At 36.2% G+C, this 13611-nt stretch overlaps 1 protein-coding gene across 5 annotated transcripts in view; it reads left to right on the plus strand.

Annotated features, from left to right (window-relative positions):
* Nucleotides 1-13611, plus strand: part of Rrp5 (Ribosomal RNA Processing 5) — a 63668-nt gene that overhangs the window by 33923 nt on the left and 16134 nt on the right. For all 5 annotated transcript variants that reach the window (XM_069822871.1, XM_069822873.1, XM_069822874.1 and 2 more), the window contains exons 14-16: nucleotides 3138-3287; nucleotides 6258-6456; nucleotides 11050-11166. In XM_069822871.1, coding sequence (XP_069678972.1) covers nucleotides 3138-3287; nucleotides 6258-6456; nucleotides 11050-11166 — 466 coding nt within the window. The remainder of the gene's footprint in view (nucleotides 1-3137; nucleotides 3288-6257; nucleotides 6457-11049; nucleotides 11167-13611) is intronic.

The raw sequence follows: 13611 nt of genomic DNA on the forward strand, positions 1-13611 counted from the left end.
TTGGTTATCATTTAAGTATATAGGCGTTTTTAAAAGCTTTATAGTAAAAATAATGTCAATTTCTGAATACTAGATACGACAGAAAAGCAAATAATAGATAAGGAAGCTTTTGCATGAGTTTCTTAATAATGGGAACAAACCACAAAATGTATATTGAGAAGTCAACACGGAGATGGAAACCTGCAGCATGACTGCTGCTGCAAAAGTAGCGCCTTGTGTGTGAACAGACTCGCAACCTCCAGTTGCAACTTTTGCAGCACTCGGGTTGCGCAGCACGAAAAGTACCGTGCAGCACACTACTTTTGACTTATGTGTGAACACGACATGCAACTTTTGCAGCTGCAGTACAAAAGTAGCGCTGCAAAAGTAGTGATGTGTGACCGTACCTTTAGGAGTACTGAGTTTATGGAATTGACTGTGAATGTGTGGGATTTTAGAACTTCGTATAAATAAAGGGCAGGTGACTCACTTGGTATAAAATAATGGCTAGACTGCTCCTGTGTAATGAGAGCGAAGCATGGACTCTAGAAGAGCAACAGAAACACATTAACAGCTTATCAGATGAGACTCATGTGTAGAACAAACGGCTGGGACTGGAGGAAAAATGAAGGTGTGCTACAAGAAGTTGATTTATCGCCAGTTCTAGACTACATTTCCAGATGTCAGCAGAACTGGAAGAAACACGTTATGAGAATGGATTTGTCCAAGTTCCCTAAGGCAATAATGAATTATTATCAGAAATGCTCATTGAAAAGATGGCATGAAAATCCCATTCTCAGGCTGTAACAGCTCTTCCAGGAGTAATACATATTTTTTTTTATTGGGTTATTATACGACGCTGTATCAACATCTAGGTTATTTAGCGTCTGAATGATGTGAAGGTGATAATGCCGGTGAAATGAGTCTGGGGTCCAGCACCGAAAGTTACCCAGCATTTGCTTGTATTGGGTTGAGGGAAAACCCCAGAAAAAACCTCAACCAGGTAACTTACCCTGACTGGGAATCGAACCCGGGCCACCTGGTTTCGCTGCCAGATGCGCTGACCATTACTTCACAGGTGTGGACAGTAATGATGATGATGATGATGATGATGAGGACGACGACGACGATAGAAATAATAAATAATAGATTAAAAACAATTACAGAATGCCTTTTATTAAAAGAACAGAATGGTTTTAGGAAAGGTTGCTCATACACATAATGTGTTTATAATTAAACAAATTAATAGAAAAAAGACAAGAGTGCAGTCTGAAAACTCATGTAGCACACTTAGATTACACAGAAGCATTTGATTTGGTGAATAGGAAGAAATTTTGGAATAATTATGAAACGGAATGATACCCACATTATATTATAAAATGTATTGAACTGCAATATTTAAATTCTTCAATAAAAATCAATGTATCGTAATTTCAAATGAAACATAAAAATCATTAGTAAATAAAACATTAAGACAAGAGTGCAGTTTATCTTCCACACTATTTAATATTTATTTAGATGACATTGTACAACAATGCAAAGTTTTAATAACAGACAGAATATATTTAATAAACGAAAAAAATTATTAATACTTTGTTATTTGTAGATGATCAAATCATAATAGAAACTAGTGAAGATGATTTACAAATAGCCATATTTAAATTGCAGCAACTATATAAAGAGTATAGTCTGAAAATATCAGAAGATACCATAAAACAAATATTTTGCCATTTCAAGACAAGAACACTATTAGATAAAAAAACTGTAGTCAGTAATCAAATACTGCAACATTACTTACCAGCAGGAAAAATATATATATAATAAGGAAAACTACAAAGTTCGGAAACATGTGGAACAATACAGAAAACTTAAAAAATCAGACCAAGTAGAGCAACCGAAGTCAAACTTTGTAAGGTCACAGCTGTATCAGTTGTAACATATGGTAGCAAAAATTGTATTACAGCAAAAAGAGACATCTCCGAAATACAAGAGGCAGAAATGAAGTTATTGAAAAAAAAGTGCATGTATTCATTAAATGAAGAAATTGAAGAGTACAGAAACAATTGTGGATTCCATCTCTTGCATCACAAGACAAAATGAAGTAAGCAGCAAGACATGAATTTTCAGGTTATGGTTGATTTATATGCAGTATTTTATGCTTGTTTTGATGTTCGTACTCCCAAATTGCAGAGTTGGATAGCAGCATTATATGCAATAAATTCATATAAAATGATGTCAATCCAAATTAAAGAATGTCACAAAATGATCCAACAACTTCAAAAACTACAGAAAAGAATTCAATTGCAATGGATACCTGCACATTGCGGAATTTCTGGAAATGAAACTGCTGACTTTCTTGCCAAAAAAGGATCCAATTTAATTCAGAATACAAATACAAGCCTACCTTTTACATCCATCAAAAGACTAATTAAAAATAAATATAAAATCAAGCAAAACCAAGCACTATGTACCAAAGCCAAAGATAAAAAATGGAGCATTTTAATTAAAAAAAAAAACAAATGATTCCAGAAATCCCACGTAAATCTGCAGTAGCAAAATTCAGACTGGTTACAGAACACGATTATTTGGCCAAACACTTGAATAAAATAGGAATTTACACAAATCCAAATTTCCCTCTATGCAACAAAGAAGAAGAAATGACTGAATATCATCTCATAACCTGTGAAGTTCTACCTGATGGATCCACCACAGAAAAATATTGGAGAGCAAGAACGCTAATGGCTTCATTGCCAAAGCCCAGCATTAGATAACAACAACAACATGTTCGTACTCCCGATTGCAGAGTTGGATAGTTGCGTACATATTTCCATATTGAAAAGAAGTAAGTCTTAAAGCTGTGTACAAAGGGGAACATTCATCTCACCATATCTCAGAATGGAGTTTTTAGACTTATTTCCTTCTGGTTTCTAAGGTAAGTTCTGGACATACGGAAGAAGATAGATTTGCTCAGAAATAAAAACCTCGTAGTAGACGTGACCAAGGCAGACCAATGAAAAGTTGGAGTGATCTGTGATGTCAGAATACAATAGTCTTGTGATGACCAATATTCATTTTAAGAACTTAATTGCTAACTTTTGTCTTGTGACTACAATATGTACACATATTGTTGCATTAATATTACGTACATCTATTTCCAGGATATTAGCAATTCTGAGGTTCAGGATGCAACTCAGCTGGGACTAGTGAAACATCAAGGATTGATAGCTCGCGTGCTGAAAATTGGTCAACCCCGACCTTATGTTCTTGTAACTACAAAACTTTCCAAATGTTGGGATTACAGCATGGAAGTAAGTACTGTAGATTTATAATTATCATGTATTGTTTACATTACTTACTTACTTACTTACTTACTGGCTTTTAAGGAACCTGGAGGTTCATTGCCGCCCTCACATAAGCCCGCCATTGGTCCCTATCCTGAGCAAGATTAATCCAGTCTCTATCATCATATCCCACCTCCCTCAAATCCATTTTAATATTATCCTCCCATCTACGTCTCGGCCTCCCCAAAGGTCTTTTTCCCTCCGGCCTCCCAACTAACACTCTATATGCATTTCTGGATTCGCCCATACGTGCTACATGCCTTACCCATCTTAAACGTCTGGATTTAATGTTCCTAATTATGTCAGGTGAAGAATACAATGCGTGCAGTTCTGTGTTGTGTAACTTTCTCCATTCTCCTGTAACTTCATCCCTCTTAGCCCCAAATATTTTCCTAAGCACCTTATTCTCAAACACCCTTAACCTATGTTCCTCTCTCAAAGTGAGAGTCCAAGTTTCACAACCATAAAGAACAACCGGTAATATAACTGTTTTATAAATTCTAACTTTCAGATTTTTTGACTGCAGACTGGATGATAAAAGCTTCTCAACCGAATAATAACAGACATTTGCCATATTTATTCTGTGTTTAATTTCCTCCCGAATATCATTTATATTTGTTACTGTTGCTCCAAGATATTTGAACTTCTCCACCTCTTCGAAAGATAAATTTCCAATTTTTATATTTCTATTTCGTACAATATTCTGGTCATGAGACATAATCATATACTTTGTCTTTTCGGGATTTACTTCCAAACCTATCTCTTTACTTATTGTATTGTTAACATTACTCTCTAAAGTGCAGAGTTGCATCGTTACACAGTAACTGAATTTTCCTTCATACATTGAATAGTTACTGCACAGCTGAAATTTTATTCTGCAAACAGTTCTGGAAATATTAATCTGTAGTGTTCTGTTCACATCTGCAGCGGATCAGCATGGCTGTGTAAAACACTGATCATGAAGTTAGCATTATTGTAGTGGTTCCTCCTCTATAAGTATATTCTGTTTGTTTTTCAGGGTATAGGACATAGAGACTTTACATTGTCAGAAGATATCCATGTATGAAAACCATGAAGAAATAACTTAATCAGCAGTGGGCAATGTTTAGAATTACCAGAATTTGACATTTTGTAAAACAAGAGAACATCGTTTATGATTGCTATAGTGAGGGTCACATAAGAACAGTTCCTGAACAGCAAATATTGCCGTCTTGTCAGTGTTGCCAACTGTTACCAGATATCAAACGATCCTATGTACTAAATGACTTAATTTACTTACCGTACTTTATGTTGGAAGGTTATTCTAAATAATTCAATAATTTGTAACATATTTTCGTAGGCAAACTATATGAGAAAAGAATCAACTTGTCGAGTATTTTGTCTGGCAATACAAAATTCATTGGTTTGACTAAACAATGACTCACGAAACGTAACCTAAAAATGTATTTTGTTTGACCACATGAAATTATTTGTACTAACTCCGAAAACTTATTTGACTATAGTCTTGAATTATAACCACAATGCAACACATAAAATCATTATTATGTATTAATATTAATACTGATATTAATGAATTATTAGTATGTTCAGATTTCACTAGCTTCCAGTAACCACCTCAGAATTCTAGTACAATTTTAATTTCATGGAACTCCAGTACCGATAAATATTGTCGATATTTGTCTCAGCTGCCAACATACCAGTTACTAAATCACTACCATTTGTAGTATTTGTCAGTATCGAAATTCGAAACGAAGTTGGCAAAAGAAAATTCAACCTGCAAACTAGAAAATCACCACAATCCACTAGCATATGTAGTAATGGTGGAAATTTGGTTAGGTTTCACCCTTAAAGTATGAAGTAAGCTGACCCGGACTATAAGTCAAAGCCATTGCCTGCTGGATCGCATCCTATAGCTGCGTAAACTGCCTGCTCAATCAAAGTTATTTTGCCGCTAGGTGGCAGGCAGTGCCCACCGCTATTAACATTATCAGTCTATGCAATGTAATTACCTGCCACTTAGTGACTGTTCACGCATAACCATTGATTGGACAGGCAGTATAAGCAGCCATAGGATGTGATCCAGCAGGCAGTGGTCAAAGTCTGATGTTCTCTTGTTTTACAGATTGTCAAAGACTGCTAATTTCTAAACATGACCCACTGATTAAGTTATTTCTTCATTGTTTTTATACATAAGTTTCTAATGGCAATGTCACATCCCTGTGTCCTACAGGTGAGATAGGAAAAAGAGAAACAATCCGTAGTTTACGAACCAGGGGATTTGGAGCTCTGAGAGGTCTTGTGATTGGATAACTTGGTGGCCATCTTAGAATTATTTTGTTGACGATAACAGAAGATGGTGTGCTTGGAAAAACACGTGAACAGATCACAATCAATCAATCAATCAAACTCCTGTATCTCCTCATGAGGAGCATAGGGCATTCACAAAGTGCCTCCATCAGACTCTGTTTGTAGCCAACTTCTTCACTTCGCTCCATGTTTTCCCCTCCCTAGCAATTTCCTCCAAAACTGTCCTCTTCCATGTATTTTTTGGCCTTCCTCTTGTTCTACTACCCTGGGGGTTCCAATCCAAAGCCATACTTTCTACTGCTCCATCTCCTTTCCTGATTGGAACAGATCACAGAATACCAGATAAATAGTTCTCTATGATGGTTTCGTGGGTTATCAGCTGAGTCAAGTTGTTGAAATTCTCCAAGTTTTCGGCTACTGACTTCAGTGATGAAGATGACCGCAGAGTTAGTAGCCGAAAGCTTGAAGAATTTCAACAACTTCTCTAGTTTTTCCATGACTTCGTTCTCTCAGTGGAACCTTTCACTTGCTGCATGAATGCGTATAAATGTCTGTTTTATTTTTTTCTGGTTGCAAATTTGCATGATAACTGTAGCTTTCCTGAATTAATAACTGATAATTTTTTTCTAGCCATGTGTGTCTCTTCTACGTGGCTACTGGAATGACTATGACAGAATTATTGAAGCTATGAGAAAGGAAGGCAATCCTCTGGCCAATCTAGAACCTGGAGAATGCGTGAAGGGCGAAGTGGTTGCAATTGAGGCATGTGGTGCTGTAATTAAGTTGGAATGCGGTGCTCAGGGCATTGCAACCCCCATGTTGTCTGAAGGTTTGTAATTTTCTAGGAAACAGCGTTTTCACCAGGAAAACAATAATTCTAAATAGATAACTCGATTCTGTGAGTATTTTTCCTGTAAATGTGTAATTTTATTATAAAAGTACAGCAAACTCCTATTATTCAGGCTAATCACTGGACAGATTCCCATGGATAACTGAAAACAAAGAAAATACAGTTTTTGCTTTTTATTGCAAAACGAACCTTTTCATATACAGTATATTAGACATACAGTTCTGTGTTTGAAAATTTAATAAGCCATACATTTAACACATTCATGGCCGGTTTCACCAAGCTTCTTTAAATCAGCACAAACGACTTGTCAACAAATGGATTGTTTAATTTTAACGGGATCGTTGAAAGTTGACTGTTTCACCAAGCCTCGTATCTTTAAAATTAACAGGCATTTACTAACGAGGGGATTTTGTACTTGTATCTTGCATGTTTTGTTTTTCATACGACCATGGCTTCGAAATCGCGAATTTCATTGGTTACGTATGATCATGGCTGACTTTGTTTGGCATGAGGAAACAATCATAGGCAAACGTGTAAGAGGCAGTGATTTTAAGAACATCTTCCTAAATACAGTATGTTGTCATACCGTAATTAAAAACAAAAAGACAGCTGCTTCCAAATGTAAATAGTAGGAATGTAGAGAAGTTAAATTGTAACTTCTAAAGGAAATCTAAGAAACTTTAGCGGACTATAAGGTCGACAGCTCCAAAATTGATGCCACAATTAATTATATACAAAGCATTCTAAGCAGTTACATTAGGCCTAAATTTAGGGAAATCGCCTCTTCCATAAATTGCATACTACTTTTCCACTGTATTTCATGTAGATTTATTAGTACCCTGTAACCATTTTGCCATGCTTGTGTGGCAGGATTTAGGAGAGGTGTCATTAAATTAGATTTTAAGGGGTATCCATTGTCTCCTAAAAGAAAATCTCTTTGCACCTTTTCATTTAAAAGGCATCCGTGTAGACCGTAACATTATCTTAAACCGAGAAGAATCTGTTGGAGAGGCGTTAAGTGGGTGATTCCTATCTGTCGTATTCTAACCTATTACAATTATATTAAACTAGTGCTGAGGTAGTTGTGCTGGTTTCAGAAGTGAAAATCGTTGAATTTATAAGGGATTTTTTTTTGTGGTAATGCAGTTGATCGTATATGCAAGCATAACAAAAACCTAAACTAATCAAACATAACCTGTCACAGATTCGTATGTGCAAGGTGTATAAGCAGAGTACGAAGGAAACTACCTCAGCGCTAGTTTAGCCACAATTTTTCTATGCGGAGTGTTACATAGGCCTATGAAATTGTTTGAATATTGAATGAAAAATAGGATCTCCTATTGCAGAATCTTTTGGCTATATTACTGCCAGGATATACGATTGGAACATGTACACAACCTATGTTGACTATGACAACAAAAAATTTAGCTGTACGCTTATTAGACCTATAGAAATGATGACTATTGTAATATTGATAGTATGTCTGATACTTTATTCACATATCTAGACAATACAGCTGTTGATACCCCGTTCATATCACTAATTACTATTTCAAAACTTCCCGCAACGTTATCTTAAAGTGAGAAGAATCTGTTGAAGAGGCGTTAAGTGGGTGATTTCTGTCTCGTATTCTAACCTATACAGTATACCGGTATTCAGTTTCTTCTAGAATCATTCTTACTACTTATTTCCTTAATGTGTAGCTTTTGTGGAATTCTTTATCACTTAAATCTTCAAAATGATTATTCCAAGTGTTATTACAACATATAAATTCGTCGTTATGTTGAGTTTTAAATAAAGAACTTCATCATCGAATAATTACGTCCACCATGTTGTTGACTTCTTAACGCATCATTACGGTTTTAACGCGATGAATAGGTCCTAATAAATTAACGATGAATTTAAAGATGCGTTAGCAATAATGTTAGGTGAAACACAAAAACTGACTAACGTGTCATTAAATTATTTAACGAGACGTTATAATAATAACAAAGTTTGGTGAAACCGGCCATCAGTTATCAATTTTAACAGTAAGATTTGAAGTATGTTGATACTGTTCTGGATTATGTGGAACAGTGGGATTTTAATTACACTGATATTGTTGCTCTTCATAACATACATATTTGTACTCATTATTGTATAATCTTAGAAAAAAGTTTTGTCTTACAGATACTTTGTAAGTCCCAGAAAGGAGACAGTGCACATGAGTACAAGAGAAAGACTAGTTGAGATAATAAAATTAGTTTTGTTTTGTTGTATGTCTGATCATGCACACTGCCTCCTTTCTGGGACTTATAAAATATCTGTACGACAAAATTTGTTTCTAAGACTGTACATAAATACTAAAACAATTGTCTTTAGAGACAATTAATATTAGGTACCCTTCACAAAACTGACTTCATTTATACACTGACGGATCCTTGATCTCCAGAGAACAAGGTGCCGGTGCAGGTGTTACGTGCTGTCTCTTCTCACTTTATAGATCTCTTGGGTATGGAACAACAAGTTTTGATGGAGAAATCATTGCAATAAGTGAAAGTCTCAGGAATCTTCTATGCCACATCAATAAATTTAGGAATGCAGTTATATTGTCAGACTCCAAAGCAGCTAATTTATCAATAGTCTCTAAACACACACCTTCATCTCAAACAGCAGAAATAACTAAAATGCTCTCTCAATTAATATCACTCAATAAAAGAATTGTATTCCAATGGATACTATCCCATTGTGGAATCCTGGGAAACGAGAATGCGGATGCTTTAGCAAAGAAGGGCAGCACTGCTACTTACAGACCTGTTACTAAATCTACGTATTACTCTGTGAAAAGATTTATTAAATCTACATACTTACACTTCAACAAACACAATTTGATAACACAAACTCAAGGGAAAAAATGGAACTCTCTGCATCAAAATCCACAGTTAATTCCCGATTTACCACGAAAATCGTCTGTAGCTGCATTTAGATTGGCAACAGGCCATGATTGTTTGGCCAAACACCTGCATAGAATTGGAATATATCAGTCCCCTAACTGCCCATTGTGCAACTCAAACCAAGAAATGGATTCGGAACACCTCAAAATCTGTGCTTCAGTGACTGGCCATGATAATATCTTTGAAAAATATTGGAGTGCAAGAGGTCAAATGACTGTTGTCAAACGCCTGGCATTAGAAAACAACAACAACATTGGAGAGCAAGATAAGGATAACATGGATTGTTGTAACCAATAACAACAGTTGTTCAACTAGTCGGTAATTGTTTTATTTGGTCGCCAGTTGAGAAATGTATACATATAAGCCTTATAAACATGTTATTTATTTCTTTACTTACGTATTTACTTATTTATCATTGATGACCAATAAGTTGGAACTGCTCATTTTTAACACACAGATATTTGATACAAATTGTTGAAAATTTTCATTCACATCAACATATTACATAGTCAATATCCTATAGAACGCATAAAGAAATTTGTCTCAAATATTAGCGGAATGGTACATTGGTGCCACAAGTGAACACTTGTAAATACCTAGGTACAGTATATATTTAAGTAACAAACTGGGTTGGAAGGAACAAGTCACTAATACTACAAGGAAAGCCTGGAAAGCACTACATTTTTCTATGCGTATTCTGAAGAAATCTAACTGAAGATCAAAAGAATTAGCATACAAAACTCTTGTTCGCCCAGTTATGGAATATGGAGCAGTAGGTTGAGATCCATATAGACAAAACCAAATCGATTCAATAGAAAAGGTCCAACGCAGGGCAGCAAAATATGTCAAAATGGGAAAGGAACATAAGATGGAGAAGAGGTAGTAAAATACTTAGGGTGGGAATTTCTCAAATCAAAGCGACTTAGTGCATTGTTTAAGGCACAAATGGGACACAAAGCATGGACCGACATCAGTGCTAGGTTAGTGACACCATCATACTTAGGCAGTGCTGATCATATTAGGAAGTTTAAATGCAGAAAACAAAGAGCGGGACATTGCAAAATTTTCCTTTGTTAACCACAAAATAGTAGACTGGAACAGCTTACCAGCTGCAATCTTTCAGGGTGGTCCTCTCAAAATCAGTACATTTAAGGAAAGGTTAAGAAGATTAGACTGAAAATTTCATTGTCTGTGCAGGGTAATTATCTAAGTTGTGACATGTAATTAAGTTGATAATAGTTAGGTTTAATAGAAGTACTTATAAGTTAGGTTTACTACAGCATAGTTTTTATTTATAGCCCTAGGTTTATTGCATTTATTTATTTATAGTTAGAATTAAATTTACATTTATTTCATTTTTTTATTGCTGTAATTATTATAATTTTATTACTGTAATTATTGTAATGTTATTGTTGTATATTATATATCACTGCCACCAGGTGTATACTCAATTGTAGTGTTAATAAATAAATAATAAATACATACATACATACATACATACATACATACTTGTTGATAATTATTTCTAGAAATACTGAACATATTGTAGTAAATGAAGATCACTGCTCTTGTCAGTATTATTTCCTATATTTTTGGTACAATTTTGATACATTTGTTTCTTTTATTTATTTTATTCCAGAAAACATGGTGGTTGGTGACATAGTAGAAGGGACTGTTATATTCATCGACTTGCAGTGCAACTGTGTGGAGCTGGCCCTCAACCATAATGTCAGGAGCCGGATCAATGTTGTGCAAGGTCAGTGCAGACTGCATTGTGGTTCTTAATTAATCTTGCATGTTCATATCAGTAATATACTTTTTATTTTAATTTATTTTATGCCTTGTTTTTATTAGCCTACTATAGGACTATAGCACACTTCATTATTTCACTACGAAACAACCTACTTTCCTGAAAGACTTGAGATACACCAGATTCTGAGTACAAATGATCTGGTACATGTATGAGTATAAGCTTCAGTGTCAGTATGACATTACATATATTCTAGAATAATCGTATTGGTATTATTATTTCACAGATGGTGAATAAAGTTTAATGTAAAAGTATTGTTCAGTACGTTACAAGAACAGCTTTGAAGACAAGATCGTATAACATTTTATTTGTACACATCCCCAAAGTTTGCAGTAATCCAGCGTGTGTTTCATGAACTGTTGAATTTCAATGTATCCGTAATCATAACCTGTGAACGTTAGACTTGACGTGAGTGTCATCTCTCTTGAACCATTGGAATTGTTATCACTGCTGTTACCTTGTTAAAGACGTTGTTTGCAATGTAGGCATCTCACATAGTCCACTATACTACTGCTCCCATCAGATAGTTCACTGCTCTGCTCTGCTCTCTTCTCTATTCCCCTCCTCTCTTCACTTCTCTTTTACTCTTTTTTCTTTGTCCTTCCTTTGTCTTCTACACCTGATCCCATCATAATCTTCTCCTGTTTTTCCTCTTCTTCCATACCCTCATCACAATTTTTTATCTTTGTCTCTCTTTCTCTCTGCTCATCTCTCCTCTCACCTACTCTCTCTCCTATCCTCTCTCTTTTTTTTGTTTTAATTTTTTAGTTGGTTATTTAATGACGCTATATCAACTACGAGGTTATTTAGCGTCGATGAGATTGGTGATAGTGAGATGGTATTTGGCGAGATGAGGCCGAGGATTCGCCATAGATTACCTGGCATTCACTGTACGGTTGGAGAAAACCTCGGAAAAAAACCCAACCAGGTAATCAGCCCAAGCGGGGATCGAACCCGTGCCCGAGCACAACTTCAGACTGGCAGGCAATCGCCTTAACCGACTGAGCTACGCCGGTGGCTTCTATCCTCTTCACCCTCCTCCTTGTCCCCACCCCTCTCATATCTCCCTCCCTCTCCTATTCTCTCTCCTCTCAATCATTTCCTCCTCTCTCCACCCTTCCCTCTTTTCTTCTTTAAAGTCCTCCTTTTCCCCTTTTTTCACTTTCCTCACTTCTCTCTTCTTCGTCTTTTTCTCTTCTATATCCTCCTTCACTGCAGAGGGTCATACTGTCGGTGACACAGCTCATCTGCCGTGAACCTTGGAGAAGTTAGGGGTAGTTGTTTTGAATGGTGTGAGGTTAACCTTGTAGCAAGCTGCTGGGTAACGGTACTTTTGGGGCGAATACACTCTGCTTAATCCCCTTTCTATTTTCTTCAAAAAAAAAAATTTCTCTCCATTTGTACTTGGTTAATAGAATTGCTGGTGTAAATAAATATTCAAAGCTAAGATGAAGTGTGTAGTGTTTGCGTATATATATGTATAGGTGTAGAGTAGTAACTCTTGTAGAATAATTTCGTGCGTAGTGTTTGCGTATATATAGAGATTAAGCATATTTCTAAGCATGGTAGAGCAGCTGGTTACGGACTGGAAGGTCCGGGGTTCGTTCCCAGGTGGTGACAGGATTTTTTCTCATTGCCAAACTTCCAGAACGGCCCCGAGGTTCACTCAGCCTCCTAGGTTCACTCAGTCTCCTATAAAATTGAGTACCGGGTCTTTCCCGGGGGTAAAAGGCGGTCCGAACGTGGTGCCGACCACACCACCTCATTCTAGTGCCGAGGTCATGGAAAGCATGGGGCTCTACCTCCATGCCCCCAAGTGCCTTCATGGCATGTTACGGGGATACCTTTACCTTTTATTAGCTGTATATAGCAGATAAATTTATTATCTTAAACTTAAATGTGCCTAATCATGTCGCTTCCTAAGAAAAAGAAAGTAAGTCATTCCCAAGCACGTGAAGTAATAGCGAAGGTAATAGAAACGTGTGAAATGAAGCCAAGAACAAGAGTCTTACGCATTCTTACTCAGGCCACTAAACGCGCCACATATTACACTGGTGTGTCTGAATTTATGTAAAAACGGTGAAAGACTTCACAAAGTCGATCTTTTCTCTTTAATCGAGGAACACAGGCCCCAAGTAAAGACTTTTAGGGTTGACCAAAGACTGGTGGAGTTTGGACACCCCATACTGAGACTTCTCCTTATATGTGTGACTTATCCCCGATCGGATTAGCATGGAAAGAGATGAAATAGAAAATAATGTGAGAGGAGATTTATCTTTGCAAAGATTAAAGGAACTTACAGAAATGGCTTTATCGTTATTAACAAAACAAAATTGGGAGGGTTTTAGTCAATATACATTAGAAGTGGAAAGGGAATATAGATTTCGCCAT

This window comes from Periplaneta americana, chromosome 4 (genome assembly GCF_040183065.1).
Source record: "Periplaneta americana isolate PAMFEO1 chromosome 4, P.americana_PAMFEO1_priV1, whole genome shotgun sequence".
NCBI lineage: Eukaryota > Metazoa > Arthropoda > Insecta > Blattodea > Blattidae > Periplaneta > Periplaneta americana.